This window comes from Strix uralensis, chromosome 5, assembly GCF_047716275.1.
Source record: "Strix uralensis isolate ZFMK-TIS-50842 chromosome 5, bStrUra1, whole genome shotgun sequence".
In the NCBI taxonomy this organism is placed as follows: domain Eukaryota; kingdom Metazoa; phylum Chordata; class Aves; order Strigiformes; family Strigidae; genus Strix; species Strix uralensis.
Window position 1 is genome coordinate 77,032,622 of NC_133976.1, and position 27,028 is coordinate 77,059,649.

The window sequence follows — 27,028 nt, forward strand, 5'->3', positions numbered from 1 at the left end:
TCAGCCATTGCAAGGTGGCAGCTGCCTCTCCTTTCTTCCACTGTAAGAGAAGCCAGTGATTACCTTTTTATTTTTAAGCAAAAGCTGAGGCTTTCTAGTGGTAGCCTGATGCTGGCGAGTGAACTGCTGTGTTTATTAGTGGCTTCCTCAGTGTGGTATTAATGAAACAGTCAGAGCTTTGAGTAATGGCAGTATTTGAGGGCACATGACAGTGTATCACTACTAGTAAAAGAAATTAAAATCACAAGCCTGCGGAGGTGATGATGGTAGTTCAGTAGAGCCAAGGAGCTGTTTCATCCTCCAGGCTTGCCCTGAACCTTGGGCTTTCTGCCCCACAGATGATGGCAGTGCTGGGCCTCCTGCTTATTCCAGAGTCCGCTGGTGATATATGAACCTCATTTGTAATCACACTGCTAGAGAGGATTGCTCATTTCCTTCGCAGAGGACACATGCCTTTTATAAATCGAAACTAATGCGCCCACAGCCAAGGATGCAGCTGACAACGACATCATCCCTGTCTCCCTTTTGGGAGTTTTTGCATAGGTGACCGCAACCTGTCAAGGAGTGTGTTTTAGGGGACAGCCACCACAAAGGTTGCCATCACTGCAGTTCAGCAAAGCTACTGTCTCGTGCAGGGAGGCTTTGGGCTGGGAGCTGCGGCCTTTCACACTGAGAGTTGGGCTGGTTCCCAGCTTTGGGTGCACGCTTCTACTCGGAGGGAAAAAAAAAAAAAAAATTCTCCTTTCTAGTATTTTTAATGTACCCTGGGAACCAAAAGCCTGTAGGAAGAACGAATCTACTTCCCAATCCAGATCCCTCGCTGGCTTTAACGGGTAGCTCCGACCTGACCAAGCAAACCCCTGTGCCAACAGGGAGCTGGATCCTGGCCCGGCGCAGCCACGGGCCCGCTGACGGACGCCGTGCCGCAGGCTCGGGGCTCTCCCGGCCGGCCGCTGCCCGGTGAGGCGGCTGCGAGCTGGCCGGGCGCCGCCACCGGTTCCTCCCGCAGCGGGGGGCCGCTGGAGGAACCGGTGCCGTATTGGTGGCAAGTAAGGACTTTCCCTCTGGTATGTCTGTTTGCAACCAGGCGCCTTGTCTCTTTTTTAAAACTTCTGGCCTTGCCACCGGCATCCCATTCACCTCCGGGCATCCCCCTCACCTCCGGGCACCCCCTCTCACCTCGGGCACCCCCCCTCACCTGCAGACAGTCCCCCTCACCTCGGGCACACCCCTCATCTCGGGGACCCCTCCTCACCTCGGGGACCCCCCCACCTCCGGGCACCCCCTCTCACCCACCCACCCACCCCCCCCCGCACCTGCAGACAGTCCCCCTCACCTCGGGGACCCCCCTCACCTCGGGCAGCCCCCCGCCGCACTCCCCGCGGACGCCGGCCGGCCGGCAGCGCAGGACGCGGCACTCCGCGGACCGGGGGGCGGTCGCGGTTGCCGAGGCGGCGGGGCGGGGCGGGGCGGCGCTCCCGCCGGAGAGCGGCGGGCCGGGGCCGGGGCCGGGGCCGGGGCCGGCGGGGGGCGGTGGCAGCGGCGCGGCGCTGCATGGCGCGGCGGGCGGGGAGCCCCCAGCCGCGCGTCCGCACGCCGCCAGCCCGGCGCCCGGCGCCGCCGCCGCCATGCCGGGGCACGGCCCCCCACCCCCGCCGCCGCCGAGGAAGGTAGGGGGGCGCGGAGGGGTCCCCGTGGCGGGGCCGGGCAGGCGGCGGGCGTTACCGGGGAAGAGCGAGCGGGCGGGCGGGCAGAGGTGCTGGGAGGCAGCCCGCCGTTGGGCGCGGAGGATCGGTGCCGCTCCAATATTTCTCTTAATCCCTTTTTCCTTCAGCCCCCCAAATTGGCTTTTCTTCCCCCCGGTTCGGCTGTAAAGACGGAAACCGGGGGGCGTGAGCTGAACACCCCCCCCCACCACCACCCCTCTCCCGGCCGCTGAGGGCACGGCCGCGCACCCCCGGTGCTTTCCCGCCGGGACGGGGAGGGCTCGGCCGCTGCTCCCTCCGTCCCCGCCGGGTGCGGGTGGGCCGGGTCGGCTGCCGGAGCGGTGCTCGGCCGCGGGCGGGTGGCAAAGGGGCTGAGGAGACGTGGGAGCTGCTGAAAAGCCGACCCAAGTGGTTCGGGAGCGGTGGGGCGGAGGAGCAGAGGCAGCCCAGCCACCCAGCATGGGGCCCCTGGGTGAACTCAGCCCTGGCTCGGTCTCCGGCAACAAAAAAGATGAGGAAACGCTAAGCAAATTCTTTGGGGGAAACCTGGGCCCTGCTGGAGCAAGCAGCAGAGTCCTCCTCAGTTTCAGCAAAGTTCTGAATCCCTCGGTGTTTGTAGCTCTGCATTTCTCCCTTTCTGCTCTGGATAGCCTGCTTTTCTCTTCCTTTGCCTTCAGCAGTAGGAAACGTCTGCACTTGGGTGCAGCCTGTAGCTTAACAGGGTGGCATTTCTAACTCCCACTTGGGATCCATGAGAATATTCACCTGTCCTGGGGGAAGAAATGCCAGCTTGCCTTCCTGCTCTGGTACCCCGGGAAAATGGGCGCTAATGGAGTTGGTGGAGGGGAACGGTGGTTGGGAAGGGAACAGGGAAGAATTTACAGCTGTCTGCTGCCGTGGTCCCAGGGTGTCAAATGCAAACGGGAAGGTAAACCGTGCAGGGTGTATCTGGGATGCTTTCGGAGGTTTTGGTGTTATGAGTCGCCAAGGAGCCTGACCCTTGTTGCCGGGTGCTGGAAAAGGGATGGTCTAGGGGGGATTGGGGCTTTCTGACTGCTTGGAGCGGCGCTGGAGCCTTGCAGGAGCAAGTAGTAAGTGCTAAGCATGGGGCGCTTAATCCTCCTCTTTACAAGAGCACAGCTTGTTTTGTGGACAGGTGAGCAAGTTGTCTGGGAGCTGTTCCTGACCTTGAGGTGTTCTCGGCCACCTTTGCTGTTGCCATTTAAGCAGGGTTGTTGCTTTTGGAGAAGAGTGTCTCTGGCCTGGAGCTCAGCTGGGAGGATAAAGAGAGAGGCAGAAGGATTTCCATGGGACTTTCATTTGCTACTGGGAGGGGAGGTGCTGGTGTTGCTGGTGGATTAAAAAGCTGTTTTCTGTGTTGGCTGCCACCTAAACTTGACCACTCATTCTTGGTGTGTGGTAGCGAAATCCAATAAAGTGTACTGGCTCCATTTCTGAACCACCAGAAAGGGAGTTGTTACTGCATCCTGCCAGAGGAAAGGAATGCGTTTCCTCGACCCTTGTGTTTTATTCTGAATTGTTGTCATTGGGGCAGTGTTTTGGGGGGTTAGGTGGTTATTGGGTTTTGGGGGGTTTTTGTTTGGTCGTTTTTTTAAAAATAATCCAAACAGTGTTCCAGTGTGTGAGAATGGATATCTACCACACTGGGACAGACTTGGAAACAACTGAAAATGCTAAGTATGGAAATGAGAGGAAAGCCACAGGATTTCCCAGGGTAATACAGCGCCTCTTTGAGAAACGGAAGAGAAAGCACTGAAAACAAAGGGCACTGGAGTGACCCGGGATGTAAAAAGCAGGCTAAAGATTTATGGCTCAGCTGGGACCTCTCTTTGCCTGTGGGTGAGAAGGTTGTGTGCTGAAGCCTGGATTGGCCTTTGGCATGTCCCTGTCCTGACAGTCCATGCAGAAGTTGCTCCCTGTTCATCAGCTCAGATCCCTAAGCACGATGTTCCTTGTAGACCACAAGTGCGCGTGGAGCGTCCCAAAGCGCCGCTTTCGGTAGCGTCCCCAGTTCGCTGCCTTGGGAAATCTTTTAGGACATTTTGTCTGCAGACACAACCACGTGATGCTTTCTGTTCTCCAAAAACAAGAAGGGCATTTAGATCCTTTGTCGAGCACTTACAATATGCTTGTCTTTCTCCCATGCCTGGCATATTTACATGTTAGAAATGTTCATTTTGACAAGGAGATGATAAATAAAGACTGTGTAAGCTGCAAGGCAGTGGTTTTCAGAGGTGAGCTTAATCCAGTAGAAGCTTTTCCGCTAAGTGATTCTGAATATCAGCCATAGTAACTAATTCACATGGACTGGAATGAAAACCTCTGTTTTGCTGGGCACTCTGGGTGCATGGAGCCAAATGCAGTCCTTGCCCCTCATGTAAGAAATTTGCCAGTGAGATCTTCACGCAACAGAGCCAGACTCTTAAACATGGAGAGATGCTGGGTGTTTCAGAATTGCCCAGTAAGTGTCATGTTCTTTTGGATCCCCCTAAGTGCATCCCAAGGCAGCTGGTTCTCTCTTCCTTTTCTAGCACCTGACATTTATTTCCTGACTGGAACTGTGCTGAAGCTACTCCTTCCTAAGTGGAGGCCAGACCAAGGGGAGAAAAGGCTCTGTAGTGCACCATTAAGCCTGTGAGAGTGGAGAAGAACCTCTCTTAAGCTCTTGTTGAGGCTGGTTAATTGTGATGATCAGCTCTCTTAGGCATCCAGAACTGGGGTATAAGCTCTTTGGGGAAGCATTTTTTAGCGGAAGGATTTAAGTACTAGTGGCTGATATGTCTGTTGGCAGGATCCCAAAAGCTGGCTGGAAGAGGCCTCTACTATGAAGGAAATGCTGAAATAGGACTTTTAATGAACTTGCATAGCAGTTCCTTAAGGACTGAGAAGACTCTCCACAGGGAAGAAGGGAGTGGGATGTAGCTAGAAAGAAATTTCTTGTGCATTCAAGTTCTGACAGTAAATGAGTGAGTCTGGTTTTGCCTAGATACAGCTCAAATAACATTGTATCTGAGGGGTACCTATCTGTAAGCACTGTTTTACCCAGACAAGGCTGGAGTACAGGCAGTGTTTTCTTGATTGTAGCTCTGAACTGCAACGGAAAGGACAACAGCACGCTTATCTTGCTTATGGGATTTTTCTCTGTTTTTCACCTCTAAGTGGCTTTACAAACTACTGGAAATGAAAGCAAAGGCTGAAATGTGTGAATACAGATGCCGTTCCGTGATTTCAGCCCAGGTTTTAGTGAGGAGCGCTCCCATTCTCGGTGTCCGTGGTCAGCCTTGTGTATGTCATATGACTGAACACCAGGCTCCTGGTTTCATGAAGGCAATGCTTTAGAAATGTAGGTTTTTGCAGGGGCCTTGGGTGATCTTGAAGTTGGGTGCCTAAGACAAAGAAACTAGAGTCCCTGGGGCTGCTGACCCTCTACAAGCTCGATTTTCAACTGAGAGCTGTGTCCTTGGGTGGAAGTGTGGCACAGAACAGGCTGAGGACCAGTTCAAGGTCTCTCTTGTTGGTATAGCACTAAAAGGCATCATCACTATCTTACATAAGTAAATACTTACGGTCCTATAGGCCAGTCCTACTCAAGATCTGTCCCAGCCTTTAGGTGGTTCACCTAATTGGGTCGAGGTACTCTGTGTCTGTAGACATAGGACTGATGAGGTGAAATTCATAAGTCCCCAGTCCGGTACCTCATTGGAGCAGTAGATACTTGTCTGCTGCTTATGTGAGTCCTCACCAGTTCATGTCTTTTAATGAGCCAGGAGCTCAGTGGGAACTCATGGCATAGAGCCTGCAGTGAAACATCTTTGGGGCTCTGCCATCATGATGGTCCCATCCCTCCTGTGCCGAGACGGCTCTGAGCAGCTCTGAACTGTATCATGTGGTTCCAGCCTGTCACCATTGCAGTTGCCAACAGAGTTTGTGCTCTTGGGATAATCCTGATGTGATGGCCAGGTATGCTGAAACCCCCTGGGTTTGTACTGCTCTGAGGTAAATATGTTGCCTAAACGTTTGCTGGTCAAATGCAGGGTGCCATGTATGTGCAACAAAGACCCCAAAAGGCAGCTCATGAGAAATCTTCCTTGCAAGAAGTTTTAAACATGAAGACTCCTTTCTTTAATGCAGATAACATGCATTGAGAATCTCATTTCTGTCTTTTCTGCAAATAGCACAATCCCATGGTAAAGCTGAGGGGAAGTCAAGTGTAGTTGGGAAGATGGAAGCTTGAAAGAGTAATGTCCTGCTGGAATGAACACTGTGAGTGCTGGTGTAATCTTCGTCCTTTCTTTCAGTGCTTCTTCCCCTCCCCAGGTTAGGGAAACCCGCTGCAGCTGGCATACTGTTAGTTCCAGGGATTTAGCAGGGTGAATTCAATGGTTACAGTGGTGATTAAAGGTCAGTTTTTACTAATTAAACTCGTTAGGAGTTAGTACATCTCTGAGACCCTGTACATTTTGGGTGAGGTCATCATCCCACCGCTGGGACACTGCCGGCCAGCTTTGCTTGGGGTCTTTTGGTTTTCTTTTTTTAATCGCTCATACAAATGAGAATTTGGCTTGAATGTTACCGGTTACCGTTCCGTACGTTCCGTTACGGAATGTACTGTTGCTGAACGTGAGATCAGTCTGTGTTGGCCATCTGACGAGCAATTCATGGGCGGTTGGGGTAAAGCCTCAGGTTGCTCATCGGGAGCGGGGAGGCCAGGAGAGGAGGCGGTTGCCCTATGGCCGGGCTGTGGTGTTCAGCTCGGGCAGGAGTCACCTGTTCTCAGTCCCCCTGTGCTGCAGCCGAAGCTCTCGCTCAGCCCTGTGCTCCTGGGCTGGGAACCGGCAGTGTTTATGTGATGAAAGGGAGCAGAAGATGGCTTTTCCTGAGCACTGCTTTTGCCCATGCATGTGCTGGACTAGAGCCAGGATGGAAACTCTGTCCTCATGAGCAGAGAGAGAGAGATGGGAGGGGCGAGAGATGGAGAGGGGCCCAGAAGCAGAGGGAATTAAAATAAAAACGCCAACCCATACAGAGAAAAGCCTCTAACAGATGGGCCTGGCCATTCCTGGGTTCTTCACACAGTTGACTTCACGTGCAGCCTTGACGAGGTCTCATCTAGGAGTGTGAGTATGGGGCATGGATCGTTTTGAGATGCGTGATGTAAAATCAGAGTAAAAGGCAAAAGGAAGGAAGCTAGATGGGTAAGTTAGTTGTCTGGCTCTATACTTCATGCCTGAAGTGGGGTTTGTGAGTTGCTACTGGTGCTGTGCCACTAATAAGGCAGATGCTGCTGTGTGAGCCATTGGAGGGGCATTACTTTGTTTTCGACTGTGGCATCCTTTAACAAGGCAAGTCTTGTCTCTTCTCCTCTGTAAAATAGTATTGCTAATGCTGACAGAAGTTTGTTTCACTGGTCTTGTTCCTTCTAGCACACATGCAGCAGAGGGCTATCAATCTGGATTGAGATAGTGTAAAGATAGGTTATGCAAGTAGATACTGGCAGCTGTATTTTCCTATGCCTAGCTCCTCATTAGGGATGATGGTAAGTAATCAGATTTGCTGAACAGTTCAGCATACGGGGTGCTGACCCTGCTTGGGCTAGATATCTGTGCAGGAGACTCTGCCTGGCAGAGAATCTGGTCTCGGAGAAGCAGTCAGAAAAGCTTGGCTCTGAGCTCCTTTGAAAATCTGGCCCAGACACTTAAAATGTCAAGAGCTGATGATGGTTAGGGGCAACTTGAGTGGGGAAAGGTGCCACCTCAGTTGGAAGTGCATGAAAGAGTTCTGGGTGGGACCCTGCCAGGCAATGAGACTCGTGATCCTGCAGATCCCTGAGAGCAGATGGCTCCTGACCAAGTTCAGGCACGTAAGTTGTGTTTCCAGAACCTTACTGGGGACTCTGGCAATTCACCAGAGAGACTGTTTCAGGGGGCAAGGACTTACTGCTCTTTGTAACCAGAATAATTTTAAATGGCTGGATGCTCTGTGTTTTAATTAAATTTCCCTTTGGGAATAAAAGTGGTGAAGTGTTTCTGTGATCCCGCCTACACTTAAATATTTTGTACAGTGCCCCCAGTTTGGCAAATCGTTTAAGCAGACATGTAGGTCTAAGCGCATGCTTAAATCCACCCAGCAGAGCACTTTGGCTGCCAGTGCAGTACATCATTCCTGCTCAGGGAAGTTTGGACTGGGCTTCATGAAATCTAATTGAAGATAGCAGGCTTTGAGAGTAGGCTTAAAATTAAACACCTGCTTAGGTGTCTTCCTCATCACAAGTGGTCTCACACACCCAGTTGTATTCTGTAGGATCATTTTATATTAGTGATGTCCTTGAACATTGCTTTCCTCTTAATATCCTGCGAGACTTCTTGCCAAGTGCTTGCTGACAAGCCGCGTTACTGTGAGCAGTTCAGGTGAGATGCTGTCACAGCCCTGGTATTTTGCTAGCGTTGTGAATAGGCATGCATATGTGAATGATTAAATCAACCCATCAGGGTGTCATCTGGAGAGGAACAAATGCTGAGCTTGCTTTGCAGGCAGGGGGAGGATGAGATCCCCCTCTGTATTTTTTGCTGAAAGCTTTTCCCCTCTGCAGATGTGCAGCTGCTGTAGTTCCTTGCCAAAAGTCGGCCGTGACTTTCAGAGCTGGGGAACGTGCACACATCTGCTTGCAGAGGAGAGCAGCGAAGGGGCTCGGGTCTCCTGTCCTAGGGGATTATGTTCTCGTGATAGATAGCGCTAACTGTCATGGAAGGAAATGGCAAATTTCACAGGGCACTGTGAGGGTACTTCATAAATATGAGTTTGCTTGCCAGCGTCAGCCAAACACCACCTTGCTAAATGAGAAAGGAAAGAGCTCCCAGAGACATCTCAGACTATTGGAGCTTTTTCTTTAAAAGCGTTAAGCCCCCCTAGAAAATGGATATGTTTTCCACATACAAAAATACAATGTGTTTCAGCTGCAGAGCATGATGTGACTATAGGCTTCACATTTTCCTTTAGGTAAGAGTCGAGTCTCGGGTTATCCTGAGCTCAGAGTGGCTTAGTAGCAAAGGGAAATAAATGCCTTTAACTATAAATCAAGAAGGGTGTCTTCTCCAGCACGTGTAGCACTTCAGAAGTCAACAGCTGGCCAAAAACAGACCCTGAGGCATCCTCCACAGTCTGCTGAAGTCCATGGGAGCTTTTCCTTGAATTCAGTGAGCTTGGGATCAGGCTGTCATTGAGAATCTGTGTTTCCCTCCCTTGGCATGCTAGGCGTATGTGCGGCAAGCTGTAGTCAAATTCTGCAAGAGTATTTCTTACTGAAAGGAGATGGTTAAGGTATTGAGCTTTTTCCAGATGATGTAAGAAGGTCTGATCTAGCTGGCTGCCATTTTTCAGCTTTGTCACACTCTGAGAGAGGACTGAGAGGTTTCCTACTGGGAAACCAACACATGGTAACTGTTTTTTGCACCAGATTTCTGTCTCTGTTCCCCAAGATTACTATGAGTGACTCAAGTTGAAGTTCTGTCATGGTGTCACCTCTCACATACAACAGTCCTGTCCTTGTGTTGGTGAAGGATACTGATGGCTATTGCCACTTAGTCTGTGCTAAAGCTTGCCCCATTGGTATCCTCTTGTTTGCACAGTAGGAAATTTCCTTCTAGGATGATTTAGAGTACACAAGTTCAGTGGGAATCCAAAGTTTCCCCTGTTAAATTCCTAAATTCCATCACTAGTCAGAGAAAGACACTTTTGGGTGTGTTTCAAGGAAAAATAGGATCACCTCTAAAAGGCACAAATTTCGTAAAATGTTGTCAGAATTTGATGAGGTTGGTTTTTTTCAAACTACTTATTCTGACATGTAATATATTGCTTCATGTCCCGCTTGCTTAATGTTTGCTTACATGGGATAAAATTATTTTTCTGATCCAAAGGAATCTGGAAACATTATCAGAAACAAAGCGCTTGCCATGTCAGAGCAGTGAAGGACTTCAACTCTGACCAGCAATCACTGCAGGAATAAAAATTCTAGCTTTTCTGTTCTTCAAACCAAACTATTCACATACACCAATTCCAGTCCCTCTGCTCATTCATGCTCAAGGCAGCCTTCCATTAGATTTTTATTATTATTATTGTGAATAGAATAGAATAGAATAGAATAGAATAGAATAGAATAGAATAGAATAGAATAGAATAGAATATTTCAGTTGGAAGGGACCTACAATAATCATGTAGTCCAACTGCCCGACCAATTCAGGGCTGACCAAAAGTTAAAGCACATTGTTAAGATCATTGTCCAAATGCCTCTTAAACACTGACAGACCTGGGGCATCGATCACCTCTCTAGGAAGCCTGTTCCAGTGTTTGACCACCCTCTCAGTAAAGAAATGCTTCCAGTGTCCAGTTCAAACCTCCCCTGGTACACTTTGAACCATTCCCATGCATCCTGTTACTGGATCCCAGGAAGAAGAGCTCAGCATCTCCCTCTCCACTTCCCCTCCTCAGGAAGCTGTAGAGAGCAGTGAGGTCCCCCCTCAGCCTCCTTTCTCCAAACTAGACAAACCCAAGGCCCTCAGCCACTCCTCACAGGACATGCCTTCCAGCCCTTCCACCAGCTTTGTTGCCCTCCTCTGGATGCATTCAGTAGTAATATTTTATTTTCACTTCAGGCTCCTGGTAAAGATCTGGTTTTTGAAAAATCAAGCCTGACCTTGGATTACATTGATTTTTCTTTCTTTCTGTTTTTAAGTAAAAACACATTATCAAAAAAGCCTGGAAACAGGTAATCACTAAACCATTCTTTTTTTCCTGAAGGACTGCCGTCTCACTGTCTCTGTTGCACATGTAACTTTCTTCTTTTTTTTTTTTTAAACTTGTGAACAATATTTTGCAATAGAGGAGATTGTTGTATGACTTGCCATGAAATCCTTGAATGCAGAATTAAGCAGGAGATTGTATAATGAAACTTTTCTTAAGCAGTTGTTTTACAGAGTCAGCATAACTTGGTGATACACTGATGAAGCACAGTGAGATGTACGTGGATGAGATCACCAGAAAAACAAGGTGGTGTGTACTTCCAGCAATGACCTGGAAGTGGGGTTTGGGGCTTTTTGGTGCTTTGGAGGGAATTTTGTGGTATTTCTTTTTCAGTTCTGTAGTTGAATAAAAAAATTATATGAATAAGTATTTGGAGAAAGGTATCAGGGTAGCCCCATCTCTTCCCTTCCATCCTTTTTTCCCTTCCAAAAAAAAATATGGTGGGAAGGAGGAAAAGCCTGAATAAAGTGTTTCAGCTCCTTGTGAAGGAAGGTTTAACACATCCTCTGCAACCTAGCTAAACTTTGCTAGGTAATGTCATTTCACAATAAAGAACCTGACTCTTGTAAGCTTCCTTCAAATCACATCAAACGTTTTCTTGAAAGTTTCTCTCTCTGTTGGGTTGGTTGGATTTTTAGCAGCATACTGAATTTAGATCAAACTTGGAAAAAATTATTTCAGTTGATTAGAAACCATAAGTAATTTGCTTATCCAGCAAATCCATCCAAACCTGTTTGTGATTGTGAATTGAGTTGCTGAGACCATGCAGCTGTATTTCAGGTATGTGAGCATATCTTGCCCAGATAAGTTTCTGGACCCTTTCTGATCAGGTAGGAGAAACAGGCACTTTTACAGCATGATTCAGAGTTTGTGAGATGCCTATCCCAGGAAGGGAGAGTACTTCTAGAGCACAAATTACCTCTTGCGAGTATTAAAGAGGCTAAAAGAGTAGCTCACATGTGGACATCAAGCTGAGAGGGGTCGGCCCATTGTTCCAGGTTCATTCCTGCTTAGAAAATTATGTTAATCTGAGGTATCTGGGAGCATATTTGTCATATAAACTGCTTACTCTTATCTCGGTGTATAATATTTTGAGAAGTCAGTCTTGCCAAACATATGACCCGAGGTAGGACTGATTTCTTACTCGTCATCATTTTGACCTGTCAACAAAAATCAGATTCGTGTGAAAAAAGTCTAATGAAAAGTAATTTCTTAGTTTTATATGATAACTATATTTACAAACACAATGCATCTCGAATATTCTTTTTGCTTAGGAAGGCATATAAGTAAAGATAAATTCTTACTAACCTATTTCTAGTGCTGAAATTTCTCCTCTGTCTTATTTTTCTTTTTAATGCAAATGCAGTGAACCCACTTGGAGAAGTGGATAACAGATTTTTATTGAGTAATTCTCTCCAATCTGAATGTCTGAGTTAATACATGTGGAAGAGATGGGAAGAAGAATGCCTACTTGAGTGCCAAACATTTTTCTTACCAGCCAAGAAGTAAATCAAGTATAGCATTACATAAGCTCTTCTTGCGCTTCTTCTAGTTGAAGAAAATGTTTGGGGAATTTCCCTTAAAAGATCGAGTTTAGATTTAGTTTGCCAGTAGTGTCTGTAGGCATTCTCTTTTCAATAAAGAAAATCTAGGTGTTACCAGGAGATCCACTGTGTTCAGCCATGGATTAACTGAAGCAACATAGTGCAGCTTCTACCTTTGCATAAAGAAGGTGGTTCTGGTGAGGAGTATCTAAGTGGCCTGTTCATAGAGTATCTAATCTAGAGAACATGTGCATTTGTTAAAATCACCATTTTCTGCAGGGAGAAAGACATGGCAGCCTCTTTCTTGAGCCAGACTTTTAAAGCTGAGTGTATAATGCTGATATTTTTGGGGCAGCAGGGAGGGGAACTTCGCAGAGGAACCTGCATATCATCAGGGTGTTGTACTGGGTAGGTCACCTGTCTCCTAGTGCTGGTTGCCTGCTGTGGGAGACCTCATCTCTCACCCTGCAGGAAACCTTTATATTCTTTCAACATCCCATGAGAACCTGTAAGACTTGCCCCCTCCAGCGGGGTTTTATGGACTTGAGCTGAGGGGGTTCTGCTTGGGTTTCTGTAGGTAGACCTGTGTTGGTGAGGAGCAGAAATGAAGTGAACGTGGAGTGTTTGGTGGGTGAAATGCAAGCCACACCGTAATCACTGGAGTCAAATCAACACCTTCAGTACAGCTAGGATTTTGCCTTGCATTGGACTGGAAATGAGATGTTTATGAGCATTTAAGATGAAAGGGGTTGATGTTTATTGAATAGTTCAGGGGACAGGGGCTTCTGCAAAGGGTTTTACTCCAGAAGACTCCTACTTTGATAGTTTGTTCTGGGTCCTGTAAAATCTGCCCTTGTGAAATGCATTCAATGCTGGCTGCTTTGTAGTGATGAGTTTTTCCTGTGCACAATAAACAGTATTGGGGCCCGGTCCAGGACAACATTCAAACATCTTGGGTGGAGTATGCCCTTGTGGTTACCCTGGAATACAAAACTTGGATGCACGTTCTCTGGGTTGGAAGCTTCTGTAAGAGTAGCTCTGCTTCGGTTGTGAGCTAGAGGCTCAACAGAGGAAATTGTACATGGGTGCTCTGCTTCTGCTCCATTATCAAACACATTGATGTATATTAAAGAAAGTAAACAATGGAAATTAAAGTCCTCTAGAGTATTTATTGCCTTTAGTACATCCTTTGGAAGAGAGTAGTGAACAATATGTGCTTGTTTGATAACTCTCCAGTTTCTAGGTTTTCTGCCATGAGAAACCCAAAGAAATGCTTCAGCAAAGCGAAAACCCAAATCTCCCAAATAAATGCTTTCAGTATTTCTCAGTTTTGTTGTTTGCTTTTTTTTTTTTAATTTAGTTATGAAATAACTTTAAGCTTTTGAAAAATTTGTACCCTGATCTCTCTGAAAGTAGAATGAATTTGGGAAGAAAATATTTTCTTTTTCTAATAGTGAGAATTTACAGCACTCAACAGTATTTGCCAAGGCACTGGTGGATTCATGGCCTCCCTAATAGCTTCCACTGAACTGTTGAAGTTTGTTAGGCACTAAGAATTACTGGGGACAAAAGGCTGTGGAAATTGTTAGGGATAGCGTAATTGTATATCTTGTTTTAGCAGCCATTTTTTACTGCTTCTTTGTTGGTTGGTGGAGAAAGGCAAAAAATACCTCTTGGGGAGGAAAAGTAACAGCGTTTTGAAAGGGAATTCTGCAGTTTTTTTGTTAGTTGGTTTTGTTCTCCACAGAGAAAATGAGAGTGAATTCTCTCTTTTCCAGTAATTAATGACAGGTTGTCATAGGATAATCCAGGTTGGAAGGGATTGCAGGAGGCCTCTACTCCAGCCTGCTGCTCAGAGAGGTTCAGGTCTGAGCTCAGACCAGTTTGCTCAGGGCTTTGTCTGGTTGGGTCTTGAAAACCTCCAGCAATGAAGATGGCAGGGCTGTTCCAGAGATGTATTACCCTCATGGTGAAAAAAAGAGGCGGGTTGACATAGCGCTTAGGGATATGGTGTAGTTGGGATCTGTCAGTGCTAGGTTAACGGTTGGACTAGATCTTCAAGGTCCTTTCCAACCTGGATGATTCTGTGATTCTGTGAAATTTTTCCTCATATCAAGTCTCTACGTTGTTTGCACTTGTTCCCATTGTCTCTCATCCAGCCAAGAGAGAAGCAGCCAAGGAATTTGCTTCAGGTCACACACAGTGCTACACTGATGGGTTTGTTTTTACAAGAAGTAAAATGTTTAAAAAGTTATGACAGAACGTGGAAACCTGAGTCTTGTTTCTGAAAGGGACTGGGGTGCCTGGTTGGCAGGCCAGATGTGATTTGGACATGCTCAGGTGCAGAGCGTCACTGGGTCAGTCTGTCCATCTTCCAAGCTGCCAGGCCATGAGGAAGCTCTTTAGACTCATCAGTTCTTCTGGAAGTGCCTTTTTCAGGACTGTGACCTGTTATCTCAGACATCTCCCATGTTAGCAAGTCCTGCCGGCTCTGTGGAGCCAGACAATTTGCAAGGTATGTAGGTGCACAAAGATGCAGAGAGATGTTCTCTCAGTTTTCCCAGCAATACCTAGACAGCATCTCCTGTTGCAATCAGGGAAAAAGGAATGCGTGCCTAAAATTCATTGAAAATGTTAGCCACTCTTACAATGTTTGTTTTAAAAAAATATGATCCTCTGTTGGTTTTGAAAATGGGACTTAAACTTCAAAGTCATCTAGTCACTTCTGAAAATTTTGCCTTTCCCTAACTACTTGTTTATTTTCCTGGGGCTTTCCTGCCACAAAGGTGGCAGAAGAATGTGCCACCAAGCCATTGTGGTGTCTTACCAGCATTTTTGCCTGACAGTACTAGGAGAGGGTCAGATCTGATTTCCCTCCTGTTACATAGTTTTCTTTTGTAGTCAGAAGCTGTCAGAGCCCATGGGGAAGAACATATGGGTGGTTATATGCATTAGACTTGCTCCTTATGCTCTACCCTTGTGCAGTGGGTCAGGGAGCCAAAGAGCAAAGGGTCCTTCCTCAAGCTGTTTTGTGCTCGGGTTGCCAAATGCCTGGTTACTGAGAGAGCACAGGCAGACGAGCAACACGGTGATGTGAGTTGATTTTCTGTTTGTGTTGCTTTCTTGTCCAGGGGTGCCAGTGTCAGCGCAGGGGGAAACCCTTGTGTTTCCCCTGGCCATTGCCCTCCTGACACGCTCCTCTGCCGAGCCCCGTCAGAGGTTCCTGTGCTCAGGATCACTCTGGGAGGGGAGAGAGTATCGAACTGCATATGAGAGTAAAAAAGGGTGGAGGAGGAAGAGTGATTTTCCCTAGGATTTGGGGGTTTTGGTTAGGGTTTTTTTCCCACTTTTATTGGCCGTGAGTGTAATGACCGCTTAACCACATGGACCAGGCTCGCTCCCTCCCCCACGCTTCCTCTCCCTGGCAGAGCACAGGCTCTCAGATTTCCTCCCAGCGCGGGCGGATGGCGGCTCTCAGCTACATTCCTCTTAGTACAAAAGAAAAGGAAAAACTGCTCTCCACACGGGCAGATGGCCGACTGTTTCCTGGCAGCTCTGCTCCAATGTCCTTTTTCCTATTGTCCTGACAAACACACGCACACATGCACGCACACACCCACAGAGAGCAGCTTTCCTCCTCGAAAAATAAATAAATGCAAGCTCCTTTTGCAGAGGTTTTTCTTCTTTGGAGCTGGGCAGGTTTCCTCCTTGTGATGGGTGAATCTTTGGCGGCTCACGTGCTGCCTGGCCCTGCTCTCTGCTGAGGAAGGTTGAACGAGGGGATGGCATGCTGTGCTGTGCCTGAAAGATTTCAGTAAGGAATAAGATCTGCAATAAGCAGATTCTGCGTTTATGATGGTTGAGCTATGCGGGAGAGTGAGGGTGGGAGAAAAGATGAGGTTGAGCAGGACAGGGAAGCGGGGTCTCCAGAACCAAAAAGCAATCTCGAGGTGACTTTTGCATGAGCTCAGAATGTGATGCTTAATAGAGACAGAGTGTAGTGGCAGGTCATGGACTCGGAGCTGGTACAGGAAGGTCTCCTGGAGCATGCAGCTACCAGGGCTCTGCAGATGGTGCCCCAAGGTTGTGGTGATGGACATTTCAGGAAGTTGTGTGCTGAGTCCTCATCAGGAGGGGCAAGAGTCAGCATCCTGCAGGGTGAAGGCCACTGAAGGAGAGATTTGCTGAGGCTCCATTTGTCTTCCCCAATGATAACTTCTTCCAAAATAAGTTGAGGGTCTTCGTTTTAATGCTCTCATTTCCTTTCTGAATGTGAGACAATTTGTCTCCTGCCAGGAAACTCTTTGCAGAGTTGCTCATTGAAGGGACCTCTTTGGGTCCCGTTTATGCTAGAATAGCAGAGGTTATCTCACCACATCGAAAATGAATTCCAGTGTGGTTCATGAGCTGAACACTATATTTTAGTGGCAGGTTGTTTCCTATGCTGTCAAAGGTTTGGGTTTTTTATAAGCATAATAATAACCCTGAATTCTTTCCAATTCTTTTTACGCTAGAAGTGATTTACTGTTGTTGTAGGACTGGTATATTTCTAACACAGCAATCTATCAAAGGAGACAAGTATCTACACCAACTGACTACACTGGTAAAAATGCCTATTTGCCAATGAAGTTTCTTCTTTGTTGGGGACTGAAGCCAGTTCCACTGCATCTGATAGGAATCCTCCCTCTCCGTATGGCTGATAGATGGTTCTGCTGGCAAACGTGTGCTCGTGTAAGTCTAGTCCATATTTCTTTTGTTTTATTCCATATTGACTACAGTCGTCTTGTATGTGGGTAGTTTCAAAGCCAAAGAAAACAGGTATGAAATGCCGGCTCCACTGATGTCATCAGCAAGCTCATGTTTGCTTCAGCAACACAGGATTCACCACTAATGTCTTCTTCAGCCTTGACTGAAAGTAACTGAATTTTCATTTATCAGGCTGCAAAGCATAAGTAAATATTATGCCACTTTGAAAGGGGCAGAGCAATCCCACTGTGAGCACACATGCGCTAATACAAATTCTAAAATGCAAGAAGATGATCTAGTATTGCCAAGAACTGTCACAGAAGAGCTGTCCTTTACTCCTGCCTTCACTTCCCAGGGTCTTGGTTTCTCCATCTGGAATTGTATTTTTTTAAATCTTTTGTTCATGGCTTCCTTGTAGAAAGCTTAGTCTGAAACATTTAATTCCACTAAACACTGTAATCGGATTTCATTTTAGCAGCCAGATTGGGAAATATTGAATCTTCCTCTTCTTTCACATGTGAATTTTTTCTTAGTATTTGTAAACCTACCTGCAGGGGTGAAGACTCATCATGTCTCTAAGCAGTAATACAGACCATACTTGCCACCGTGAAGAATAACAGTATTTACCCTCTATACATGCAGGATTTAATCTGTGCTTGTGAGCAGTGAATTAGAAAAAGAGTGTTGCTGTTTTGTTTGACATGACCATGTAACATCCCACCGCTAACCCTGGAAGTGCTGTGTCTTCCAGCTGAGGGTGTGGTTGCCTGAAGGAAACTGGAGGGATGTTGAATACCATTTGAGTTGTTGAGCTTTTTTTCTGTTTGTTATGTATTTAGAGGGAGGAACAAAGGGAAAATAAGACAATGGGAAATGTGGGACAAGCTTAATAATAGTGGGTGCAAGGAGCCCCACCTTTAACAGAAGACAATTCACATTGTGAGACCCTTTTTTCGATTTCTGTCTTCAGGTCAGGGTTTTTTTTTGTTTCAGTCTGCAGTTTTCCATGCTGAGCATTGCCTCTGGCTGAATTACTTTTGAAAGCCTTCAGCCAAAATGTTTCAGCTGTTTCAAAGAGTGAAGCTAGGAGAGAAAAATGTGCTGTTTTCCCTGCATTAGAAAGTACATGAGGCTTTTCTTTTGATAAGACTAATCTTATGCTTTGAAACAGAAGTGTTATATGTTGTTTGGATCAGGAATTTGTCCTTTGCCACTCCTATGTCATCTCTACCTTAACTTTTCCAAGGCTTTCTGGGAAGAAAATTTCAACTGCAACAGGGTCAGCAGAGGTTTTTATATTTAGTAGCTAAAATCTTCAGTAGTTACCTTGTTCCTGAATGTGCTGTCCTTCCAGCTCCCTGTGCCAGGCAGGTGACGCTGGTGCAATCCCTGTGGAGCTTGTCCTACAACCTTCAGCAAATGGGTGGTGGAGGGAAGTAATGGACAGGAGGTGAGGGTAGTTTCTCAAGGGTCCAGCTGCTTTACTACAGAACATGGACAGCCTAAGGATGCAATTGAGACCCAGGATGACCCACCAATATTGCCCACAGCAGGTCCTGCTGGCTCCCCTCTTCTCATTGCTGAGGGTTAGCTTCTTTCCAAGCACAGCCTTGTTGCCAACCTAGTCTTAACAATAGTCCCATAATAAAGCCCCAACCTGGGAGTCATATGTGATGGATAAATGCCATCTGCAGTTCAGAGCCAAAGGCTGGCCACCTAACCAGCAGTACAGAATACGTTTCTGGGGTTTAGTAGGACCTGCTTGTAAATCTCTGCCCAGGAATGGTGGACAAGACTACTGGGAGTTTGTTTCTCCTGTGCCATCGATTATCCCACTGACACTGTAGCAGAAAAGAGGCGGGAATGGCTTAATTTACTAGTATCCAGAAAAGGCAGAGCCTGGACCAGGAAGGAAGGAAAAGATCTTCGGTCCTAGTCAAGGTCAATGATTTGGACATAAAGATGCAGTCATTCTGCTTCTGAAGAAATAATTGCTACACTGTGCATGTGTGGGTATGCAGTGATGGAGAGGTGTGGGATCCACTCAGGATACTGACAATGGAAATGCACATAGAGAGTCCAATGTCTTCAACATGTAGGTGCAGACTCTCTGTGTAGGGCAAGCATTGTCTCAGATAAGCACTGTGGACATGCAGAAGTTGTATCCAGGAGTTCAGGATGTTTGGTAGCCAGGAGAGAGCTGTAGTGGATCTAAAACTGCAGACTCCTCAGGTTCTGCCCTGTAAGGGCAGGCAGAAAGGAGGTGCTCAAGCCAGTCTGGTTGGTGTCAGGTGGCTTTGTTTTGGTGATACTAGGCCTGGGAGCAAGTGGAAAAAAAAGAACAACTGGAAGCTGTAGGGAAGCAGCTTTTAAGGTAGTAGATTGGGTGGGGGAGGCTTCCTGGAAGTGTGGAGGGGAGGTTGTTTCTGCTGAAGCAGAGAGATAGGACACGGGTGGGTGAGGAAAACAGGCAGGGCTGAGGGCTGGGTAGATCTGGGAGAGCCCTTAGTTTGGGCAGGGAGGGGGAGGTAGGGGATGAAGAGTCTGCAGCTAGGAGCCATCACAGAAAGTCGTTAGGATGGAAGGAAGGTATTTGGATGAGCTATGGGTAGAGGACTGGCTAAGCAATGATTTGAGGGGACAAGTCTGAAAAGAGAGGGATACAGGGAAGTGGTGATGGGGAGGATGGGAAGGGACAGAGGGGGCCTGGCTGGGACAGCTGATAGTGACTGTGGAATTAGCAGTGGGAAACGGACTTGAATTGTGATCCCAGAGAGTTAAACCTGGGCTGTCTGGGCAAGGGGAAACCTGGGAAGCATGGGCTTGTATTGAGTAGGCAAGCAAGGTGGTATGTAACAAGGATCTAGTGTGAAGAGGTGAGAGGACAGAGGTGGGGGCAGATCAGAGAAGTTTTTCTCAACATGGGGTCAAACTTAAAAATAATTGTTAGGCTTAACTGGGCAATCACATTAATCTCTTTGGTGTGTCTGCGATTTCCTTCAGTGCAACGGAGGGGAGCTGTTATATATATATATATTTTTTATATATATATATATAGGTAAGAGAGCAAGTGAAATGGGTGTCTGCAGGGGTTCCTTGCTTAATTTGGCAGGTAATGAAGGAGAAATGGCTAGGAACTTCCTCACCTACCCTTCCCAGAGCTCTCTGCCATGTTGGACAAACCCTGAAAGTGGAGTTTTTGCCAGCTGCAGCCAGCTGTGTGTTCTCTGGCCTGGCTGCCAGATGTGGGGCTGTGGGGCTGGCCCCATGGCTGCTTGTGAAGGCAGTGGGGGTTGCACTTGTAACAGTCTGGAAAGTCAAGTCTTGCTCATCCCTGTACTAAAATCAAATTGTAGTCTGTGCAACCCAGTTTTCCATTTATATAGTTATATGGTGAGCAACAAATATCCTTGAAGGGAAACAGTGAGGAGAAAGCAAAATATTCAGTGAATCTGTCCCAGCAATATGATTTCATCCCTTCCATTCCATGTGCTTCAGTGCTCATCAGGTTTTCCGTGACAGGTGATTGATGTCACTATCCGAGCAGAAAACCTTTTGCTTTTCCCCGCTTTTATTTCTTTGCTGGTTTAGTGAATTGAACTAGCTAGCTTGCTAGCCCTTGCTAGCTCAGAAAGGGCTTTACAACCATTGGAGCTGATGAAAGGGATGCAGGAGCAGGAAGGGAGGGAAAAGTAGGCATGCCCTTAGTCGGTTAGATCTGTTAGATCTGATCAGGCACGTCCTTTACCAAGGACAGGGATGAGACCACGTTGCTGGCAGCCAAGGGAAGAGCAGGGGCCCAGGGAGAGGGAGAAGCAGGGCAGTCCCTTTAACAATAGTAATCCTTTAAATCAGGTTAGTGACATATAAGCAGGCAGAGTTTGTTCTGTGGGCTTAGAGAGGGAGGAGGTCAGTAGAATGAATTATATCATAAAATTAAAGACATATCATAACACACAACACAGCTTTTCTGCATGCAGGCTGAACAACACTGTGAGCTTCTGCATTCCTTGCATTGCAGCGTTGTTCCTCTGACATGGGGTGTGTGCACAAAGAGAGAGGTTGTGGTACGTCGATTCCACTTGGGGTTTTTTAAAATACAGTTTGTTTTGACACATGGAATTCTGCTGACCCCACTGTAAGCCCTGTGGTGTGAGATATGATAGATCAAAGGGAAAAGTTAGGACTGAATAGGGCAAGAGGCATAGGAGGCTGTGTGGGATCTGCCTCTAAAAGATACTGTAGGAGTATATCACTTCCCAGTCGTTGGTCCTTCATGGATATGTTTACATAGGTTTATCCTGCTTTTTTTTCTATAATGAATTACTTGGGCCTTACTATCTGCAATTCGGATCCCATTACGAGTGTGATGAACTGAATGATCCCGCTGTTAGTGTCTTCCGTCCCATGGATCACAGGAGACTCACATGGCCAGGGCAATCAGTGCCTGCAAAGAGGTGACAGCTCACATAGCCCCAGACTAACTGTGCCCAGCACAGGATGGCAGAGTAGCTGAAGTGGGAAGGCACCTCTGGAGATGGCCAAGTCCACCCCTCTGCTCAGAATGGGGTCATGTAGAGCAGCTTTCTCGGGACATTGTCCAGTTGGGTTTTGAGTATCTCCAAGGGTAAAGCCTTTGCAACCTCTCTGGTGCTCAGTCACCCTCTTGGTAAAAATGTTTTTTCTCATGCATAAACTGAATCGTCCTTTCACTGGATGCCACTGAGAAGCCCTGCTGTTGCGGAGGTGGCCTGTCCTCCCAGACCTTGGGGTACGCTCATCTGCAGGGCTGATTGGGAGAGAAAAGAAGTGGACTTCACGGAAGTCCTCTGAGGAGAAACTGTTGCTGCTGTCAGCTAGGGAAGGCTTATGACACGTGTTGTGGAGCTCAAGTTTCAGAAAACCCCTGACTTGCCACTGGGTTGGTGTTGGACACCTCAAGTCAGTGACTCCCCTACTGCAAGCATCTTGTTTCACCAAGGGAGCCAGCTCTTGGGTCCTGTTGCCCTTCTTGGCTCTAGCCGTGTCCCTGCTTGGCTGGTGTCCTCCCCACTCTGTGGGGGCTCGCCCCCTGAGGTCATGCTGCTGCCGGGGACCTCGGGAAGGCGGTGAGCTTGTACCCAGGCCCAGGGATGCTGCCTGGTGCTGGGGCTGTGCACAGGGGCCCGTGCAGTGGCCTCTGCGTGCGTGTGCACAAGCACATGTCCTCATGCCTGCCTCTTCCCCCAGAGGGAAATGGGCTCCAAACAGAGCAAGGGCTGGGGGAGGGAGCCTTGAAGGCTTTAACTGTTGGCTTCCCCTTACTCACGATTTTCCTGTTAGTGTTTTGTCTTCTTGGCATCCTTCCTGTTCTTTATATGTGTATGTTATATATTGTTGTCTCGTTGTTGCTGTCTGTATGTTGCATCCTTTGTTCTGTGAAGCACTGGAGTGGAGAGGTGTTACTTGCAGGCTCTGACTGCTCAGAGTTACTCATGAAAGTAACTGGAGAGATCGTTTCTGTGAGCACCAAGGAGAAGAAACACAGCATGTCCTTTTTTCCATCTTGGAGGAGAGTTTGACCAGCTGCGGGTCACTCCTGGTGCTGTGAAGCCTGTTTATGTGCACCAGCGGTGTGGCTAGTATCCAGTTATGGACTTGGATCTGATTTTTGCATGAGGTGCAGAGTAAACAGAGCAAAGAAAATCTTGAGACAAGCAGCAATGGTAATATCCATCCCTAAACCACAAGACCCTTTGAGATATGCTTAGTTTATTCCCCACAAATGAAATAGCAAAGAAGGGAGGCCTGGGAGGCTTGCTGCCATCACTGCCTGAGCTTATCGGAGGCAAGACTCCACACGTGCGACCTGCATGCTGGCAGCCTGTGTTTCTGATGACGTAGACTGCAGGGCATTTGGTGCTCCTCTGGCTTTTGTCGTTGTCTGGGGACTACACCAAGTGCAACAGGCAAAGCTGGTTTCCTCTCTCCCTGAAGGAGTTTAGTTCATATTCCTCTGGAAGACTTCTCTGTCCTTTGGGGGTGGGAGCATGCCTACTGTCAGCGCCTCTTTTTTATTCACTGGTTGCTTTGGAAACATCGCGTAGTGTCTAGTGCCCTGAACCAGATGTGCATACTCCAAAAGCGTTTTGATCGGAAGTGGGGAAGAGGGCATTGGGGAAGAGGGGGCGGGAGGAAAACTTAAATTAGAAGAAAGCCAAACAGCTATTGCTGGAGACAGATGATTACAGCTCATTTCATACTGTTTCCTGCATGCCAATGATAGATCAGTAAACAAACGCCTCTTTGCGAACACAAAGCAGGCAGGAACTCTGTTTGGAAGAGAGAGGTCGGGGTAGGTCCCGCTTCGCTTGGTAGCAGGAAGCCCCTATCACATGGCCCTGGGAATTGTGAGGCCGGGTGCGTGTGGGAGATACGCCGAGAGGCTTCTGCTGGGAGACTTCACATCCTTCCCAGGGTCCGGCAAACAGGTTTGAGAGATCACTCCCCTCCCTCTTTCCTCCCACCTCCTCCCCTGTCCTTCCTTTCCCAGTTTAATTTTGAAACGATATCAGATGACTGCTTTGTTCCCCCAAACAATGGCAGGGATTACTGAATAAATTGCAGTGGTGAGGCTCTCCAAATGGGGCTTGGCATCTTCTCTCCTCTTTTATGACCTTGCTGCTCCAGGATGTACGTGCCAGGTGGCCCTGGGCTCAGGTTGCCACAGGGCTGTGCCTCCCATTGCTGATAGAAAGTTCCTGTGTGGTTTTTAGAGAAAGCAGCGATTGGTAAAGAAGTACCAGCTTGATGTATGTATGTCCTTCTCGAGTTGCCTGTGAACCAAACTTAGCCCTGCTTTTTCTTCTAGGCAGTTTGTAGGGCCCTGGTCACATTGCAGATGAGGCAGGAAAGCAGAGCATTTTGGATAACGCTTTTGAGCCTCTGGCAGGTCTCCCTTCCCCATCCCTACACGCACACTCTCTTGTGCTCTCTCCCCAGTTCCATCCCACTTTCCCACACAGTCTCATCACCTCCCTTTTACCAGATCAGGTGCATGTTGGACCCCTCCCATGAGCTGCTTTGTCTAAAACTCTCATTAAGCTATAGCAGGTCACAGAGGTGCTCCAAAGACAGTCCAAGCCAGCACAAAATCAGGGTAGTATGTGGTCGACCATAGCAGAGATGTGGGAAGACAGGAGGAACAGGAACTCCCCTTGCCCTTTGCAGTGAACTGTCATGTTAACTCTGTGCGTCTTGTGGAGCCAAACCTTGGTAGAGAATATCTACCTTTTGTGTTCCTACTGGAGGCAGTTTTCCATCACTGCCATCCCAGCTTCCTCTTGTCAGGTGTTGGCAATGCCTGCAAGTCATTTCTGGTGATCTTATTAATGGAAGAGATGATCCCATCACCTCTGAAGTTCATTTGGGCTTGGGATTGACTGTTGGACTAATTGGGAGGCGCCTTATTATTTTCTGCTATTTTATTCCAGAGGTGACTCTTTTTTTTTTCCTTCATGTATTCCAGTATGTTTGGATAAATACTTACTCTTTGGGACAGGACCAGCTAACGTGCTACAATAATCCCCTAGGTGATGCTGAGGACGCCCTGTATACCCTGCTGTTCAAGGGTGAAGGCACAGAAATCTGTGTATCTCCTAGGGCTGATTTACTCCCCTAAGCGGTGTGTGTTGTCATTGGGTGTGTTGGTAGATACCTGGTTGTTGTCACGTTGCAGCATCTGATGCGTTGCTGCTTTGGAAGCTCCTGGCCGTCTCTTTAAGCTGCCTAGTGTGAGAGCGTTGCTTTGGTTACTCCTGCCACATGTGGTGGCTGAGGGGGACAGATGTCCCTCTGGCCTTGGCTCCAAGTCATGCTGATCTGCTGATCTCAGCGGTGCTCCTTTCTCGGGAGACTCTTGCAGCACTCAGCAACTGCTTTGTGCCTCACTTCTGCTCACCGAGGGTGATGGGGTCTGTCCCATCCACTACAGATGAAGAAACGAGTGCGCCTCTTATTCTGTATTATCTTCTTTTTGGCCTCTCCCACAGGAGGTACGTCGGGTATGTGACTGTGCTGAGCACCAGCACACGTTTGCTTATACTCATGTTCATTTTCAAGGCAGTGTTTGTTAGGGGACTACTGGAAAAGGCTGAGATGGAGTTTCGTGATGGGGAAATTGTGTGATCTTACTGAGGCAGAGGAGCTCATCCCAAGCGAACATTCAGTGTGGCAGCGGAGCCACACGGTTTGTGTGTATGCCAACTCCCGTTGGCATTTATATGTTGTTGTTACATTTCTTACTGCTAAAGGCAGTGCCGAGGAGCTCCGGCCACCGACCCTGCTGTGTGAGGCACTAAATGAGTGATGAGTGAAGAGACCGTCCCTGCTCTAGGGATGCTGTAAGCCAAGTGCAGAGCAGCCTCTGTTGCAGCTTTGCAGGAATCTGCTTTGGCTGCCTGGGTGAGTCATTCTTTGGCCAGGGACACAAGCAATCGTTAGTTTTTCATTATTCTCAATCCATAACAGTTAATGGATGGATGAATAGATTTTGTTCCTTAGGCTGGTAAATTTTCTTGACAGTGTTGCAAGGCTGCTCTGTGTCTAGAAGTGAAGTGAGTGTTTGTTCCAGTTACTAACGAGGAAGAGAAGCCAAGGGGGTTTATTGTCTGGGGAAAGAGAGTCCGCTAAATGGTTAGCAATGAGCTGCCCCGAGTGCGTACACATTGAGTTGACCCAGAGTTCACTCCTTGACTCAGGAACGTTGCCAGTGTGGGATAAAGGGAGGGAGAGAAAACTGTGAACAAACAAGACTGATTTTTTTTTTTCCCCCTTTTTTCCTCTCTCTGCCCAAAATACTTGAACAGTGGAAATGAGAGATCCTTTTGTTCTTTACTGTTTGTGGTGTGGTGGTTTGTATTTTTTTTAACAACAAGAACCTACTAAATTTCCCAAGGCACTCGGTCTTGTTGCCAAATGCTAGGCATGGCGGGGCAGCATCTGGCAGACCGGCCAAGTGGACAGATTTGAGAGGCTTAAGATTGTCCAAGTATTGCCTGCAAGATGGTGAGCCTGTTGTTATTGCAGTGCTGCAAAGCAGGCAGACCACCCTGAGAGTGGGGAGAGATGGTGCTGCAGAGTAACAGTGTAATTCTGCTTTTTATTGAACGAGTAAGAGTATTGTGGGGCAATAAAAAGAGGACAGAGTCTGTTGCATTGACTGAGTAGCAGCAGTGCTCAAAAGAAAGAGAGGGACAGTTGTTCCATGAATGCTAGAAATCGTGAGGCAAACAGAAAGGCTCGTTTCTGCGGCTGTTTTACACACACACACACCCCCCCACACACACCCACCCCCAAGGAGTTGTCCTCTGAAAACAGAACAGTAGCAGCCTCACATGGCCCACCAGAGAGAAGGAAAACAGTGGCTTCAGTGCAGTGTCTCTTTGGCCTAAAATGTTTTCTGTCCCAAGCTGGGGACATTGTGACAGTGTTGCATTCACAGGGATCACTTGGGTCATGTGGCTTTAACACAGGTTGTTCTAAAATTGTTTTTGTTTTAGTCTTCTGAGAGGAAAAATATCTAAATCTGCTGAGATTTTGACAACAGTAAAAGCCTTCATAAAACACGCTCCATATTCAAGTCACGTTACAGCAGTTGGTGCTGAGTCAAAGATAATTTTTGTCCTGAAAACCCATCAGCTTCTCCCTGGGCTTCTGAGGGGTAATGCTATCACCCCTCTTTCCATTTCACAGAGGAGGAAACTGAGGCTGTCCTCTGAGAGCTGTCATGTCTTGCTTCTGCTCTTCTGGATTTCAGGGAGAAACGTATGTGTGTAGAAGGAAGAGAGGATGCTGAGCACAGAGCAATGCCTCTTCCTTGTGTCTGTCTGCAGGTGACCTGCTGCCCTGCTGTGTGCTGACATGATGACAGCTAGCAAGGCGGCCGATGTGAGCAGCAAGTCTGAAAGCGGTGTCTGCAAGTCTGTTGAGAGGTGAGAGCTTTCCCTATTTCAGTGCTAGAGTGCTTTGCTTGTGTTTATTATCCCCAATAGAAAGAAAACCAAAGGAAGGAAACATTCTCTCTGCTCTGCACTGTCCCCCTCTCCTCATACGTTAAAAGACACCCCTGTAGGTCTTGGGTGGTTTCATTGCCATCTCAGAACTGTGACGCTTTGCATTTTAGCATCCAGTCAGACTGATAGTCCTAGGCTCACAGTGCTAGAAGAGGTCTGCCTC

At 47.6% G+C, this 27,028-nt stretch overlaps 1 protein-coding gene across 4 annotated transcripts in view; it reads left to right on the forward strand.

Annotated features, from left to right (window-relative positions):
• Positions 1-1,543: 1,543 nt before the first annotated feature.
• The window catches only part of DENND2A (DENN domain containing 2A), a 61,534-nt gene continuing 36,049 nt past the window's right edge, over positions 1,544-27,028 (forward strand). For 2 of the 4 annotated variants that reach the window (XM_074871807.1, XM_074871810.1), the window contains exons 1-2: positions 1,544-1,670; positions 26,686-26,784. In XM_074871807.1, the coding sequence (XP_074727908.1) occupies positions 26,714-26,784 (71 nt within the window). In that variant the 5' untranslated portion in view covers positions 1,544-1,670; positions 26,686-26,713. Of the gene's footprint in view, positions 1,671-10,749; positions 10,770-23,200; positions 23,284-26,685; positions 26,785-27,028 lie in introns of those variants that run through there. The other 2 variants (XM_074871809.1, XM_074871808.1) reach the window with 2 other exon arrangements.